This window comes from Corticium candelabrum, chromosome 13, assembly GCF_963422355.1.
Source record: "Corticium candelabrum chromosome 13, ooCorCand1.1, whole genome shotgun sequence".
Lineage (NCBI taxonomy): Eukaryota > Metazoa > Porifera > Homoscleromorpha > Homosclerophorida > Plakinidae > Corticium > Corticium candelabrum.
In genome coordinates this window covers 6571785-6587902 of record NC_085097.1, presented here as the reverse complement: position 1 = coordinate 6587902, position 16118 = coordinate 6571785, and the positions used below count along the sequence as shown (strand labels likewise).

At 43.9% G+C, this 16118-nt stretch overlaps 5 protein-coding genes across 5 annotated transcripts; 3 read left to right on the top strand and 2 right to left on the bottom strand.

The window, feature by feature from the left end:
* Positions 1–1362: 1362 nt before the first annotated feature.
* Positions 1363–3134, bottom strand: LOC134188775 (uncharacterized). The gene is made up of 4 exons (XM_062656969.1): positions 2931–3134; positions 2726–2853; positions 2015–2062; positions 1363–1950 (listed from the first exon to the last, which is right to left on the bottom strand). The coding sequence occupies exons 1-4, from the start codon at positions 3073–3075 to the stop codon at positions 1579–1581; spliced, it is 693 nt and encodes a 230-aa protein (XP_062512953.1). The 5' UTR covers positions 3076–3134; the 3' UTR covers positions 1363–1578.
* A 116-nt stretch (positions 3135–3250) lies between these two features.
* Positions 3251–14040, top strand: LOC134188776 (uncharacterized). The gene is made up of 4 exons (XM_062656970.1): positions 3251–3579; positions 3717–3863; positions 13768–13856; positions 13926–14040. Exons 1-4 carry the CDS (start codon positions 3493–3495, stop codon positions 13948–13950), a joined length of 348 nt encoding a protein of 115 aa, XP_062512954.1. The 5' UTR covers positions 3251–3492; the 3' UTR covers positions 13951–14040.
* On the top strand, positions 5223–6209 carry LOC134189132 (protein CbxX, plasmid-like). Its single transcript, XM_062657369.1, has one exon. It carries the CDS (start codon positions 5360–5362, stop codon positions 5900–5902), a length of 543 nt encoding a protein of 180 aa, XP_062513353.1. The 5' UTR covers positions 5223–5359; the 3' UTR covers positions 5903–6209.
* LOC134189175 (52 kDa repressor of the inhibitor of the protein kinase-like) lies at positions 11938–12989 on the top strand. The gene has a single exon (XM_062657413.1). It carries the CDS (start codon positions 11997–11999, stop codon positions 12987–12989), a length of 993 nt encoding a protein of 330 aa, XP_062513397.1. The 5' UTR covers positions 11938–11996.
* Positions 14041–14179: 139 nt separating the features above from the next.
* LOC134188774 (uncharacterized) lies at positions 14180–15915 on the bottom strand. Its single transcript, XM_062656968.1, has 4 exons — positions 15728–15915; positions 15523–15650; positions 14835–14882; positions 14180–14770 (listed from the first exon to the last, which is right to left on the bottom strand). Exons 1-4 carry the CDS (start codon positions 15885–15887, stop codon positions 14396–14398), a joined length of 711 nt encoding a protein of 236 aa, XP_062512952.1. The 5' UTR covers positions 15888–15915; the 3' UTR covers positions 14180–14395.
* Positions 15916–16118: the final 203 nt, after the last annotated feature.

The window sequence follows — 16118 nt, the reverse complement described above, 5'->3', positions numbered from 1 at the left end:
AAATGAACACGAAACAGATTGGGACGCCAACCCAATTGACCCATGTCGTGCCATTAGCAGGGCCTTAACCCAGTATCCAGGGATTACCAACGAGGAGGTTGCACGACAAAGTCCCCTCAATGAAAGTCTATCTACCTTGCTGGAATCTCTGGATTCGTCTTGCCATCACATGGGACTTACCATCAATTATAAGAAGACCAAGCTTCTAGCTGTCCTACCTGGAGCTGATACCCATCCTCCAGCTGCCATTTCTCTGCATCCTGATTGTGATCCCATTGAGGTGGTACCATCCTTTCAGTATTGTATGGTTATATGGTTTGGAAACAGCAGTACTTCTGGAGCCACAGATATGCCGGTTACAGAGTTTTGTGATGAGAAGCCTCCGCTCCATCCTTGGAGTGTCCCTATGCAACACCGACCTTGCAAAACACCGTGCGTGCAAAAAACCGACCTTGCAAAACACCATGCGTGCAAAAAACCGACCTTGCAAAACACCGCGCGTGCAAAAAACCGACCTTGCAAAACACCGTGCGTGCAAAAAACCGACCTTGCAAAACACCGTGCGTGCAGAAAACCGACCTTGCAAAACACCGCGCGTGCAAAAACCGACCTTGCAAAAAACCGATACCTGACTGCTTCTTGCTGTCAGTTGAACGAACAAATTTGAAAGTTGATAATCAAAATCATTTTCAAAAGTTTCTAAAAAATAAAATGACTTTAGAAGACGTACGTGTAGTCAAAGATTTAAATAGAGACTATACGTTTGAGTTTATTTACATATTGTTAGTTTATTCTCATCTGCTTATGTGACGTCACAACATGAACGATTTGGACATGGTAATGCATAACGGCGGTGGTGGTTAGTCTGGTCATTCTCTTAATCTTTTTGTTGCTACAGGCTGTCAAAGCTTCCAATCAGAACAATATAAATACCCAAATAGCATGATTTCATGTAGAATCAGTGGGTCAGCATGTATATTCATAAATCTGCAACGTTCTGTTGATTTTCAGGCCTCAGCAGATATGGGGGTGGCTCCATAACTATGCCCATGTCTGTATCTAGAGTTGCCATGTGACCCACTCTGTATTGATTCACGTCTGTGTGTAGGATTCTGTCTTTGTCCACCAAATAGTCAGACAGTTCGCTGTCGTTCATTTCATCTACGCGTTTACTTTCGTTAGGATTGAATGGGGCTACAGCTGCCATCATGAAGGTTGCAGTTGGACTGACAGATCTGTGGATGTGAGCGTTTCTAGAGCAGGTTTGTTTAATTGCTTTTGTAAGAATTCGGTCATAATTTTTATTTACTGTTTCTCTTGACTGCATGCGCTGGTAGTTTATAACATTTAATTATATATAAATTGGACAGCTGCTAGGTTCACTGTATTTCATAGTCACAAAACTCTCTAATTAATATCACAAAACAAGTTCTCAACAAAAAATTCAAAATCTAAATTTACTAGTTGATGATGATGTGCTTGTGGCCATGCAGCTAATGAAATGTCATTTGTAGTAAAACAATCTGTGCTCCTGTGTCTTCACTATACAATATAACTGTCTGAGTCTATGGACTCTTACTATGTCATACTAGTACTACCATTGCTGGTTGCAGAACTCTCAGGTGTAGTCCTTCTTTGTGCGATAAAGAATGCATCGGCAACAAAGTTGACCATGATCAGAAGCACGATGACAAACCGCTGAGATAGCAGAGCAATTTTTTGCTTTGTATTTCTCGGACTTGTATTCGATGATGATGTGCTTGGTAGCAATACAGTCATTACTGCTAGTACTGCTTGCAGGCTTATGGCAATCAGTAGTAAACAGAGAGTGATAACATAAAATTGTTTGGTATCTCCGTCACTGATAGTGGCCATTAGAAGAGCCAAATTTTGAGGAAATGCTGTGGCATTGACGAGGCTTTGTAAGCTAGTCATTTTAGTCTTTAGTGTCTAGATAAAATGAAATAGAAAGTTGGGACATAGGAAAATTAGTTGGGACTAAATGATTGCATACTTCGTCTGTTGATTTGTCGTGTTTTTTTGTTCTGTTTTTGAGGTAATCCTATAACAAGACAATATTATATAAACTATGTGACACTGTAGTATGTAACTGTGTTATGAGTATATGCTCACACACACACACACACACACACACACACACACACACACACACACACACACACACACACACACACACACACACACACACACACGTTTCACAAGCTCGTGATCGGTTCCACTATAACTATGGAGTGTCACCAACATGCACACCACAAAACGCAAACAAACTCATGCAGCCTGCATGCATAGAACAACAACATAACAAAAAGGAGTCTAATTGCAGGAAGATGTAGTGTAGTAGTGCAGTGACCCCGCCCCGGATATCACACGTTACTTGCTGCATGAGTCTTTTTTCTATTGATTGTGTGTTTCCCACATCTTCTCTCCGCACGGCTATTTTTCTTAACTTCTTAAAATTAACTATACTAGAATAGAATATTTCAACCACAGTCAGAGCGTGCAGCAGTAGACAAAATGGGAGAAGTCTACTAATCATGGAGGAGGGTCCAATGGGGGAGGAGTCTAATGATGTGAGTTCCCAAAAGTGGTCAGAACCGGCTTGTACAATGTCCCAAATCCTCGGCTTCGGTATCAAGATGTACGTAGTCTTTACATGCATCTTACAACTCAGTCTACTGGCTAGTACACACCCAATGACACTCACAATCTCTTTCTCTCTTGCATCGGTAATTTGTGCCAACAGTTTGTGTCTCAATCCAATCGATTCGGTCAGCTCGGCAACTTCTTCTTCCGACAAATCGATGAACGCCTCTCCGTTCAAATGATGCTTGTCTGCAATCAACAGTTGCATGACATTGTAGCATAATTAGGTGACAACGTGTCATGCTGAGAGATAGACATCTACTCACTTTGTATTGCTTCCACTTCTGTCCGTGAGATGCCGCCTTTGTCCATCAAATAGTCAGACAATTCGCTGTCGTTCATTTCATCTACACGTTTACGTTCGAGTAAATTCTCGCTCTCCCTTGGATTCTCCGCGTCGGTTGCCATCATGAAGGTTGCAGTTGGACTGACAGATGTAGATACGTTTGTGAGCGTTTTTAGCAGTGCCTGTGCAAGTAATTTGTTATTTCCTGTTTCTACTAGTACTAACTGCCTCGAACTGCCTCGTAGTAGCCAACGTATAGTCCAGGACCCGACAGGCTGGACATGACTAGACCGGCTGGACACTCGACTTATGCACTTGCGCAGAGTCCCGCTCGGCTCTGTCACGTGACTTATTAGACACGCCTTTCACTACTTAACATGGTGGTTAAAAGTTAAAATAATAATATTTAATTATTTACCAGATAGATAAATAATGCTTTAATAGCTGACGATTTTAGAAAAATAAAATTAATAATATGCTATTAAATTTATTGCTTACCTAACAGATGTGCGGGACCGCGAGGCTCTGCCTTGCGCACAATCATGACAAGTCGATATCTGCTATCTCGTTTGTTCGTCATTACCATCCTTCTGCATCTCAACCAACAAACCGCAATTAATTCAGAAAAAGTAAGCCAACGTATTTTCAATGCATGCGCATGCGCGTGATGAAATACATCGCTTGCATGTTCACGCCGGAGAGACTCCACTGTTGTTCTGCACGCACGAGGAAAGCTGCAATTCTCAACTTGCAAATGTTTTTGTAGTTCTTAGATTTGACTGTTCGAGAGCCTGCAGGATCATGTCCCGTACGTTACGTCCCGGAACCTTTGGATCCTCTACCAGCTTCTATGGAGAATGCATTGAAGGAGTTTGAAAATGCTCTTAATTTGCAAATCAACAAAACATTACGGGTAATATAGTTAAACACGTATAGTGATATAAAAATTAAGAAATGATTTTAGTTAATTAATGATAGTGTTTTAAATTAATTAATAAGTAATGACTGAGATATTTGTAGAGGCTCAATACTGTTGCAATGACTCAGCGAACCAAGGTCAATTGGATAATGACAAGGGATGTAATTTCTAGAGTTGCTCCAACGTATCTTTTGTGTCTGGGGCCAGTCCAGATGATGTCAACAAATTGACTGCCCTTGAAATCTCACCAGCTTTTACTTTGTTCCTAGCAGCAGACACCAAATTAGCTGGAAGATTATTTTTCATCTCATTGGGACGATCTAATGATTTGGCTGTCTGTGATTTTGGCTGTGTTGACTCATACAATTCAGACCATTTTTCATTTTTGATTAGCTTAAAACGTCGTTCCAATTTCTTTTTCCCCGACTTCTCTCCTCTGTGGATCGGTTGAAGAAGAAATCTGGGGATCAAGAAAAAGAGTTTCCAAGCAGCTTCATCAGTCTTGTTGTCTAGTATTCTTGACATGGCCATAACACAGCATTCTCGAAAAACATCTTGGTAACGTGGAGTAACATTTTTACAGAAACAATGATCGATTTTGTAATCCACTCAGTATCTACGGAGTAGAGGATTTCACGGTCGCTATATGTGTCTAGCCTCGGGAACCCAGACACACCGCTTGAATCACGTGACGGATAACCAAAGAACGAATGGTGACCAATTTGAATTGGAATATCGTAATTATCAACCGTCTCCTTAGCTTCGATGTCGACCGAACGATTGACAAACATATGTAAGGACGCTGATGTTGTTGAAATTGTTTCCTTCGCTTCTTGTTTTCTCATTACGCATCGTCTCATGTGTCGATCCAGCGAAGAACCCACAAACGGTTTTTGGCAATAGACACAAGGTTCCAACGAGTGACTAATGAGAAAATCACTTGGGATTTCATCAAGAGTGTGGTTGCTTCGGATATGATCAAATACGCGATATCTGCTACCGCGGTTGTAACGACCAACGGTGCAGTTAGCCACTGGACAGGCGATTTCGAATTCAGACGAAGCCATCTCCACACCAGAAGACATTTCGAAATTGAATCAGATCTTACCATCATTCTTCATCATGACTATTGAGTATCTGGCTAACAGAACGACTAAATCACAACCATACATTCCATATCCGGGTCTCTCTCTCTCTCTCTCTCTCTCTCTCTCTCTCTCTCCCTCCCTCCCTCCCTCCCTCCCTCCTCCAAAGTTACATTTATTGTTGGCATGCCGAGTCTACGACAAGAGATCGAATCTTTTGCAAAGCGGGTTGTCTATGCCAAAGCCAGAACCGCCAGGGGGATAGCAGTCGTGCCTGACCCGCCACCACACATGGCATTCATTGGAAATCCAGGAACGGGAAAGACCACTGTAGCACGAATGATGGCCGGTACGTTTGTAGGTTTTGTTAATTAAACCGTGAATTATAATTGATGTAAGTGTTAAATGACTGAGATTCTGCATTTACTTGGGTTAACGAAGTCGTCCAAGCTAACGGAAGTGCAGAGGTCAGACTTAATGGGTCAGTACGTAGGGCAAACGGAAAAAGTGACAAGATCAGTTATTGAAAAGAGCAAGGGTGGCGTTTTGTTTGTCGACGAAGCCTACAGACTAACTCCAGGAGACAGCACAAAAGATTACGGACAGTGTGCTGTAGAAGAACTGATGAGAGAGATGGAGATTCACGATCCTGTCATGATCTTCGCCGTCTATCCTAAAGAGATGCAACAATTTATTGATTCCAATGCAGGTCTTTACAGGCGTATTCCGTTGGTCCTAAACTTTCCCGACTACTCTAGGGAAGAGCTAGGAAAGATCTTGCAATCCGTACTGATCCAGAACCAATATCACGTCGATGACGACTCATCAATTGAAGAGGCAATCGGCCAGCTACAAGACCAACAGATTGCCCTTCATGAATGCAGGCATATGCCAACTAATGTTTCAAAAGGCCAGAGACAGTCTGATAAACAGATTGGACCCTCATGACTTTATGTCGACCGACCTAAACATTTTTTCAAAAACTGATGTCATAACTGCCCCCAGGTCATTGCCTACAATTCCTGTTGGACGTCTCTAGATGGGAAGACTGACTCAACTATACTTTTATGTTTTAACTTAACAGATGTATCAAAGTAGATAATGAGTAGTTATTTACAGCTACAATAACATATAGTGCACAAGTTTTATTTGAAATTGTGCACCGTTAATTAATTGGTTTTGAGACTAGACAGATTTTTTGTTGAATTAGATAGACTATAAATAAAGATTGGATAAACAAACAATAAATGTTTTTGTAAAGTTACCGTTGATGTAATTCAAATAATTGTTGTAAATGAACCTTTGATGTGAGAAATTGACGGAGAAGCATGCACTAGACAGCCTAAGTCATGTGACGCGCGAGCGCTGCACGGAGAAGCGAGCCGAACGATCGATCGCGAATTTAGAGTCGCTGTGAACAGAATAGTAACCGTGAACAGAATGGTAGCCGTGAACAGAATGGTCCCCACTCTAGTGGACTATCCTGCTAACAGGGGTCTTTTCTGTTCACGTAAAAGAATAGTCGACCGTGAACAGAATTATGTCAGAATATGCTAATTGTAGTAGCTGTAAACAGACTAGTCGCTGTGAACAGAACAGTCGCTAGAACAGTCACTGTGAACAGAATACGTGTAGTCGCCTGTGAACAAGATGGCCGCGGTCGCCGTGAACAAAATAGTCGCCGTGAACAGGACAGTCGCCTGTGAACAGGATAGTCGCCATGAACACTGTATGCATATGGCTAGTGTGAACATGCAGAATAGTCGTCGTGAACAGGACATTCGCCTGTAAACAAGATAGTCGCCTGTGAACAGGATAGCCCCACTATAGTGAACAGGATAGTCCCCGCTATAGTAGGGACTATTCTGTTCACCGGGGACTATCCTGTTCACGTGAACAGGATAGTCACCTGTGAACAGGATTATATGTCGCCTGTGAACAGGATAGTCGCCATGAACACTATGCATATGGCTAGTGTGAACATGCAGAATAGTCGTCGTGAACAGGATAGTCCCCGCTAGGGTTGGTTCAAATTGCGTCAACAAAATAGTCCCCTGTGAACAGAATAGAAGCAAATATGAACAGAATAGTCCCCGTGAACAGAATAGTCCCTGTACAACTTCTCTTGTGTGTGGTTTGTTCGACCACAGCGGTAGCAACTTCTTATCCTTTGTTGCCTTGGGGGCGTTTTCTTGTGTTACGTTGTCCTGTGCAGCTGTCTTTGTCACCCTATCGACTGTCACCGCCTCCATTGTTGATACAGAGGTCGCAACTCTCATTTGTGCGGCTTGCCTCTCTGCAACTTCCATCGCTTGAGCTATTTCCAGTGCCCTAGCTAACGTTAAATCCGCTTCAGAAAGTAACTTTATCTGAGCAATTTCACTTCGCAAACCCAGCAAACAAACGAGTCTCGCAGAGACTCACCAAGCGTTGCTCCAACATTGCAGTGCTCTGCCATCTTTCTGAGTTGAGCCATGAACTCCTGTACCGTTTCATTTGTTTGCTGGCGTCTTCCCAGAAACTTGAAACGTTCTGCTATTGCCAGAGGCTTTGGCGTGTAATACGCAGACAACTCTCTTTTCAGGACCTCCAGTGTTTTCTCTGCTGGCTTCTCTGGCGCTACCAAGTTACGCAGTAGTCCATACGTCTTTGGACCTATCAGCGTAAGGAATACGGCCACCTTCCATCCGTCAGCAACAGCATTCGCTTGGAAAAATAATTCCATCCGCTCTTGGTACGCGGTCCAGTCTTCCTTTTCGTGATCAAATTCGTCTATCTTACCTATAGGCGATAAGCGTTGAGGGGCGTCCTGTTCGGCGATTTCAATCCGATCTCTCGTCGCCAATTGTTGTGTCGTTGGGCACGCGCTAGAGACACACTATCTGTTAATCTATCTAACGCACACTACTCTCGCTACTGTACTACTGTAACTGTTACAATCATAGACACACACTTACAGACTTGGACAAAATTATAGGGACACCTGGCATTTTGTGTCTAGTCTAACTTTGGCACTGAATTTTTTTACCAAAACCAAATGTTTTTCGAATTTTTTTTCATGGATTGCGCCGTTGTTAGTATGTAACATTGCTTGTGTTCAAGACTGCAGACCTACTGCGCATCTAGTTTGCTTTGAAGAAGGAAGACGGCCATTCCTTCTTTTCTTGTCTTTGTACACATTCATCGCTCTTGGATGCTCATTCTTGGCATACAATCTAAGAATGCTCTGTAGTAGAGAGTGAAAGCAGTTTTGTGGGTCCTCTTATCAACATTATGAAAAAAAGCGAATCATCTGTTTTTGCGCATTGATTTAGCGCATGTCATCACAATTTGAATTGTTTTGCCATTTTAATCACTAGACAAACTTCAACGTATTCAAAAATCATGCAACACTGATTAATTACAAAAAAATCCTACTAAGACAAAAACTAAAAAAGTTATAGCAACAAAAGAACATTGACATGCCACTTCCGGTCCACGTTTTACGTAGCAAAATCTCAAACTGCTACCGCCAAAATGTCAGCTGCACTAAAACCGCTGCCCTTGAGACCGCCAAACTTAGGCGATAAGTTAGCCTGAACGTTCAGCTGCACGCAGTTGCAGAGTCTTGTTCCGTGCGATATTTCACGAGTTGCAGCGATGCCTCGATGCAAACAGTTGAGTCCAAAAACGCGAGGGAAAATTGAAGCCCTTCACTCAGTTGGCCATTCTGTGCGGCAGATCGCAGCTTTTGTCTGCCGCTCCAGGAATTCGGTTCATCAGTGCCTGCAAGGGCTTTCCCATGGCAGCAGCGATTATGAAATACGATCTGGACGTGGGAAGGCAACGACAATCCGGGAAGATCATCGACTGAAGAGAATGGCACTGCAGAACCGACGAGCACCATCACGACTGCTCTCGTATCAGCTGGCTGATGAAACCGGCAAGCAGGTGTCAAGTAGAACAGTCCGTCGTCGTCTCAGTGAGACAGGAGTGAACGCTCGGAGGCCTAGAAAAAAACCACTGCTAACAGAAAACCATCGGCGTTTGCGACTGGGATGGGCAACCACTCACACACAATGGACTTTGGATGACTGGAAATCTGTTCTTTTTACAGATGAGTCAAAAGTCAGCATAGGAAACGATGGTGCTCTGTACGTTTGGCGTCGCAAAGGTGAGAAATTTCTCCCTAAATGTTGTGACCGTACGGTCCAGCACGCGGCTAGTGTGATGGTGTGGGGATCGATGTGTCGGCATGGTGTGGGGTCTCTGGTGAAACTGGAAGGTCGTTTGGACAGCACGGCGTACCAACAGGTTCTGGAAGAGCACATGCTTACAGACGCAGCGGCACTGATAGGAGACGACGTTGTCTTCCAGCAGGACAACGCGCCAATCCACACGTCTCGGTCAACAAGACAATGGCTACGCCAGCATGACGTCACACTGTTGGAATGGCCGCCAAAATCGCCTGATGCGAATCCAATCGAGAACTTGTGGCATGAACTCAAAACTGCTGCCAACCGTCGCGAACCGAGAACTGCAGCTGAGCTCTGGAATGCTCTACAAGAGGCGTGGCAGCAGATTCCAGCCGCGCGTGTCCGGAACTTGGCAGAAAGTGTTCCGCGACGTTTGGACGCAATCAGGAGGGCGAGAGACGGGAATACTCGGTACTGAGGAACTGGTGAAGGGCTTCAATTTTCCTTCGCGTTATTAAAACCGGCTTTTTTAAAAGCCACTAAACAAAATCAGAGAGAGTCTAACTTACGACGCTTACGCAGTCATGACGTCATACACTTTTAGGTCTCGTTTTCCGCAATGTGAAACGTAAAGAAAACAATTAGGGTCTACAGTATTCTCAAGAAACCTAACAATCAACGCGGTAATTATTAAGTTCTTAACAATATTGATAGTTGGTAAATTGTGACCTAATTATTGTGTTACTACATACCCACAGCGGGGTGTCCCTATAATTTTGTACAAGTCTGTATATAGTTAGGCACTACGTCATCAACTATTAATATACGACAATGTGTTCTAAAGCAAAGGCGCAGGAGTTAGGAGTTAGTTAGCATTGCGAGATGATAATTTAATAGATGATGACCAGTGGCGGATCCAGGGATAGGCGCGAGAGGCGCGCGCCTGTACCTCCCACGTCGTCGACTACTGGTAGTGCGCGTTTCATCGACTCCCACGTATCGTTTGGGCTAACGTGCACGTGTGTTTCATGCATGAACTCGAGCTCTGGAACTTTAGCGCGCCAGTTTGGCACAAAGCACACGAGCTTGTCTTGGACTACTAGTGTTCTTCGGTAGCCTCGCGTAGCCAGACCCTACAGTACTCGCTTCGCTTTGCTTTAGCGGGTAAGGTCTGGCTACGCGAGACTAGTTCTACGGAAGTTGCGAGAACTTTCCACAGGAGGGTCGACTATCTAGTTTTCGTTGTTGGCGGAGAGAAGTCATTGAAAGATGTACGGTCATAAGCGTCCTCCTAAGCAGAGGGCTGCTGATCAGAGGAGCTTGGAAGAAATGTTTCAGCCAGCGAAGAGAGTATCCCAGGAGTGTAGAGATGCGGCCACTAGTTCAAGTGTTAACTGTATCTCGGACGACAGTCAAAGTGGGGTTGCTGCTGGTGAGGACGATGACAGTGTGCAGACAGTAAGTGACGGAGTTGGTAATATGAAGTCTGGAGGTGGTAGTCAGGACGTGGTTGCGACAACTGCAGAGGTTGTTAGTGATAGTGACCATGGATCATTTTTGGAGGCTGTAGCTACAGCCATGGAAGGGAAAGCACTCAGTGATGAGGACAAGGTGAAAGTGATTGCTAGGAGAAAACCAAGCGAGCAGACAATATTGCCTTTTAGGAAGTATGTTGATAAGCGCAGGAAGAGTGGCTACTCAGAGAGATTTGTCCAGAAAAAGTGGTTTGACCAATTTGATTGGCTAGGATACTATGGCAAACGCAAGGAAGAAGGCCTCTTTTGTTTGCCCTGCGTATTATTTCCTACCGTTTATCGAGAGGGATCATGCCGTGGTGATAATTTTGTTGTCCGTCTTCACAGGGATTGGAAGAATCTTATTGCTGATGCTGCTGAGCATGAATCTACCCAGTACCACAGAAATGCTGCTGCCAAGTTGCTGGCATTTCTTAGTACTGACAAGCACCCTTCTGAGAGGATAGACCTGATGCAGTCTCAAGCAGCTACAGAAAGGGTATCTGCCAATCGTTGTATACTGTTGTCTGTTCTGAGGTGTTTAGAACTAGCTGCACGTGAAGGTGTAGCGCTGCGCGGTCACCGTGATGACCTTACATATGATCATTCACCTCAAGGTAACTTCATGGCGTTTGTGAAGTTTGCTATCGATTCTGGCGATATTGTCCTGAAGGAGCACCTTGAGCGTTGTTCTCGTAATGCCACCTACATGTCGAAAACTACCCAGAATGACCTCATGAAATTGATGGCAGATGACATAATTCAGCAAATAGTGGATAATGTAAAAAGTAGTCCCTTTTTTGCTGTGCTGGCAGATGAAGTAAGAGATGTAAGTGGGTGGGAGCAGTTGGCAGTGTCTCTTAGATACATGAAGGACAACAAGGCAGAAGAGAAGTTGATTAAGTTCATTGCTTGCAGCTCTGGGACAGGTAGTAGCATCTGTGCTGAGATACGGAATGCCTTGAAGAAGCTTGGTCTTGATGAAACACGTTGTCGAGCCCAGGCCTATGATGGTGCTGGTGCTATGTCTGGCCACCTTAACGGTTGCCAGAAGAATTTTCGAGACCATGTACCCCGGGCACAGTACTATCACTGCTGCAGTCACCAACTGAACTTGGCGTTGACAAAGTCTTGTAATGTGTCTGAAGTTCACTGCATGCTTTCCGACTTGAAGGCTGTTGGGCTCTTCTTCAAGTACTCCCCAAAACGGCAACGTACATTAGAGCAGAGTGTTGAACAAGAAACACCAAGCGGACATCTGCCGGTGAAAAGCCAATCAGAGCTCAGAAGCTAAAGCTACTGTGTGAAACTCGCTGGGTAGAACGGCATACTGCCTTAAAAGACTTCAGAGATATGTACTTTGCCTTAGTCCACTGCCTCCAAGTTATTTCAGGCCAGATCATTGCCACTCCAACTGCTGCCTCTAAGTACGATGCGAAGTCTGTCACTGAGGCAAATGGCCTCCTCCGCTCGATAACGTCAGATTCATTCATCGTAGCTCTGCACTGCTGCACATATCTGTTCGGTTACACAAAGTGTCTGAGTGTTCTACTGCAAGGATCGCAATTGGATGTGCTGGAGGCATATGGTGAAATCAACCAAGTTCTAGGTCTGTTAGAAGAGATCAGAAGTAACAGTGAGAGAGAATTCTCTTCAATTTTCGCCTCTGCATCAGCAGTTACATCCCGTGTCTTAGACCAAGACCATCCACAAGTTCCTCGCTTAGCTGCACGACAGACACTACGCAGCAATCATCCTGCATCAACTCCAGAGAGCTACTGGCGGAGAGCTGTCTTCATTCCATTCATTGACAGCATGATCAGTGAACTTGGCAGTAGGTTCACTGACATGAGCCATGCATCAGTGCAAGGACTGCTGCTCCTGCCAAAACACTGCCAGAGCCTCACTCCTCACCACCAGGCAGCTATCCTGAAGGCTTATGCTCCAGATTTGCCTGATGACTCAACTTTCGAGGCCGAGATACGCCGATGGAAGAGGAAGTGGGAGTATGCAGGTGCTGCTACCTTACCAACCGGTGTTACAGAGACGCTGGGTGCTGTGAATGAAGTGGCATATCCCAACATTGTCTGCATTCTTCGCCTGTTGTTGATAATACCCGTCACCACAGCCACAGTTGAAAGAGCGAACTCTGCACTAAAGCTGATCAAAACAGACCTGCGGAGCACGATGGCACAAGACAGGCTAAATTCGCTAGTGCTCATGTTTGTCCACAAGGACTTGTCTGTCAATCATGAGCGTGTGATAGACTCTTTTGCGAAGGCATATCCGAGACGCTTGCTGTTCCTGGATCCAACTGCTACAACAGAAGAAGCACAATCACAGTGACGGTGACATTGTTTTCAGTGATGGTTGTATTGTCGGTCCATCAGATTTCTTCTTCAGTTCTGAATCAGTGATGTTACTTTTCCACACTCCTCTGTTTTCTGATGTTATATATCAACCTGTTTTGCATGTGTTGAGTAAAGTGAAATATAGTTATAATATGAAAATATCACAAACTCGACCTCATTTGAACTGATGACTATAAGATATTCCTAGAGGGCCAGCTGCGAAAATGTTGAACATGGACACGTGACTAACTGGTGACGTCATTACCGAACCTGACAGACCGCGCCTGTACCTGGTGAGAATCCTGGATCCGCCACTGATGACACCAATATCCAAAACCATTTTCATTTTGAACTCTTGCATGATTGGTTTCATAATGTGTATTCTAAGCAAGAAACTGTAATTAAGGATTGTGGGTCACCAACATGCACGTCACAAAATGCAAACAGACACAGTCTGCATGCACAACAGCTAACATAACAAAAACGAGCTAATAGGAAGGGATCATGGAGGAGGGATCCAATCATGCAGTGTACGTATATGATGATCGAAGGCGGTCAGGCTTAAGTTAAGTTAATTGTACTGTATAGTGTGCCAAATCCTCAGCTTCAGTATCAAGTTGTAAGTCTTCAAATTAGTCTTACAACTCAGTCTAGAGGCTACAGTTGTTAGTGTACTGTACACACAACATGACACTCACAATCTCTTTCTCTCTTAATTAATTGCACCGGTAATTTGTGTTTGTGTCTCAATCCAATCGATTCGGTCAGCTCAGCAACCTCATTTTCGACAAATCGATGAACGTCTTTCCGTTCAAATGATGCCCGTCTGCAATCAACAGTTGCATGACATTGATGATGAAGGGTATGAAACATTGTAATTATCTAGAGTTGCCATGTGACCCACTCTGTATTGATTCACGTCTGTGTGTAGGATGCCGTCTTTGTCCACCAAATAGTCAGACAGTTCGCTGTCGTTCATTTCATCTACGCGTTTACTTTCGTTAGGATTGAATGGGGCTACAGCTGCCATCATGAAGGTTGCAGTTGGACTGACAGATCTGTGGATGTGAACGTTTCTAGAGCAGGTTTGTTTAATTGCTTTTGTAAGAATTCGGTCATAGTTTTTATTTACTGTTTCTCTTGACTGCATGCACTGGTAGTTTATAACATTTAATTATATATAAATTGGAAGGCTGCTAGGTTCACTGTATTTCATTGTCACAAAACTCTCTAATTAATATCACAAAACAAGTTCTCAACAAAAAATTCAAAATCTAAATTTACTAGTTGATGATGATGTGCTTGTGGCCATGCAGCTAATGAAATGTCATTTGTAGTAAAACAATCTGTGCTCCTGTGTCTTCACTATACAATATAACTGTCTGAGTCTATGGACTCTTACTATGTCATACTAGTACTACCATTACTGGTTGCAGCACTCTCAGGTGTGGTCTCTCTTTGTGCGATAAAGAATGCATCAGCAACAAAGTTGACCATGATCAGAAGTACGATGACAAACCGCTGAGCTATCACAGGAATGCTTAGCTTTCCATTTGTTGTCCGACTTGCATTCGGTGATAATGTGCTTGGTAGCACTACAGTCATTACTGCTAGTACTGCTTGCAGAGTTATGGCAATCAGTAGTAAACAGAGAGTGATAACATAAAATTGTTTGGTATCTCCGTCACTGATGGTGGCCATTAGAAGAGCCAAATTTTGAGGAAATGCTGTGGCATTGACGAGGCTTTGTAAGCTAGTCATTCTATTCTTTAGTGTCTAGATAAAATGAAATAGAAAGTTGGGACATAGGAAAATTAGTTGGGACTAAATGATTGCATACTTCGTCTGTTGATTTGTCGTGTTTTTTTGTTCTGTTTTTGAGGTAATTCTATAACAGGACAATATTATATAGACTATATGACACTAGTATGTAACTGTGTTATGGGTATATGCTCACACACACATCCACACACACACACACACACACACACACACACACACACACACACACACACACACACACACACACACACATTTCATAAACTCGTGATTGGTTCCACTATAACTATGGAGTGTCACCAACATGCACCACAAAACGCAAACAAACTCATGCAGCCTGCATGCATAGAACAACAACATAACAAAAAGGAGTCTAATTGCAGGAAGGTGTAGTGTACTAGTGAAGTGACCCCGCCCCGGATATCACATGTTTCTTGCTGCATGAGTCTTTTTTCTATTGATTGTGTGCCTCCCACATCTTCTCTCCGCACGGCTGTTTCCTTAACTATACTAAAATAGAATATTTCAACCACAATCAGAGCGTGCAGCAGTAGACAAAATGGGAGAAGTCTACTAATCATGGAGGAGGGTCCAATGGGGGAGGAGTCTAATCACGTGAGTTCCCAAAAGCGGTCAGAACCGGCTTGTACAATGTCCCAAATCCTCGGCTTCGGTATCAAGATGTACGTAGTCTTTACATGCATCTTACAACTCAGTCTACTAGCTAGTACACACCCAATGACACTCACATTCTCTTTCTCTCTTGCATCGGTAATTTGTGCCAACAGTTTGTGTCTCAATCCAATCGATTCGGTCAGCTCGGCAACTTCTTCTTCCGACAAATCGATGAACGCCTCTCCGTTCAAATGATGCTTGTCTGCAATCAACAGTTGCATGACATTGTAGCATAACTAGGTGACAACGTGTCATGCTGAGAGATAGACATCTACTCACTTTGTATTGCTTCCACTTCTGTCCGTGAGATGCCGCCTTTGTCCATCAAATAGTCAGACAATTCGCTGTCGTTCATTTCATCTACACGTTTACGTTCGAGTAAATTCTCGCTCTCCCTTGGATTCTCCGCGTCGGTTGCCATCATGAAGGAAGGTTGCATGCAGTTGGACTAAAGATGTAGATACGTTTGTGAGCGTTTTTAGCAGTGCATGTGCAGGTAATTTGTTATTTCCTGTTTCTACTGGTACTAACTGCCTCGAACTGCCTGGTAGTAGCCAACGTATAGTCCAGGACTCGACCGGATGAACATGACTAGACCGGCTGGACACTCGAGCTTATGCACTTGCGCAGAGCACCGCTCGGCTCTGTCACGTGACTTATTAGACACGCC

Excerpts from the sequence above, each read along its gene's own strand:
- LOC134188774 (XM_062656968.1), bottom strand. The coding sequence starts at position 15,887 with ATGCAACCTTCCTTCATGATGGCAACCGACGCGGAGAATCCAAGGGAG. Across the intron at positions 15,651-15,727 it reads AGAAGTGGAAGCAATACAAA|ACAAGCATCATTTGAACGGA; the intron begins GTGAGTAGATGT and ends TGTTGATTGCAG. Across the intron at positions 14,771-14,834 it reads ACGACAAATCAACAGACGAA|ACACTAAAGAATAGAATGAC; the intron begins GTATGCAATCAT and ends CATTTTATCTAG.
- LOC134189132 (XM_062657369.1), top strand. The coding sequence starts at position 5,360 with ATGACTGAGATTCTGCATTTACTTGGGTTAACGAAGTCGTCCAAGCTA.
- LOC134188776 (XM_062656970.1), top strand. The coding sequence starts at position 3,493 with ATGACAAGTCGATATCTGCTATCTCGTTTGTTCGTCATTACCATCCTT. Across the intron at positions 3,864-13,767 it reads AAATCAACAAAACATTACGG|CAACCTCATTTTCGACAAAT; the intron begins GTAATATAGTTA and ends CGGTCAGCTCAG. Across the intron at positions 13,857-13,925 it reads CATGACATTGATGATGAAGG|GATGCCGTCTTTGTCCACCA; the intron begins GTATGAAACATT and ends GTCTGTGTGTAG.
- LOC134188775 (XM_062656969.1), bottom strand. The coding sequence starts at position 3,075 with ATGATGGCAACCGACGCGGAGAATCCAAGGGAGAGCGAGAATTTACTC. Across the intron at positions 2,063-2,725 it reads ATGCAAGAGAGAAAGAGATT|GATTACCTCAAAAACAGAAC; the intron begins GTGAGTGTCATT and ends GTCTTGTTATAG. Across the intron at positions 1,951-2,014 it reads ACGACAAATCAACAGACGAA|ACACTAAAGACTAAAATGAC; the intron begins GTATGCAATCAT and ends CATTTTATCTAG.
- LOC134189175 (XM_062657413.1), top strand. The coding sequence starts at position 11,997 with ATGTACTTTGCCTTAGTCCACTGCCTCCAAGTTATTTCAGGCCAGATC.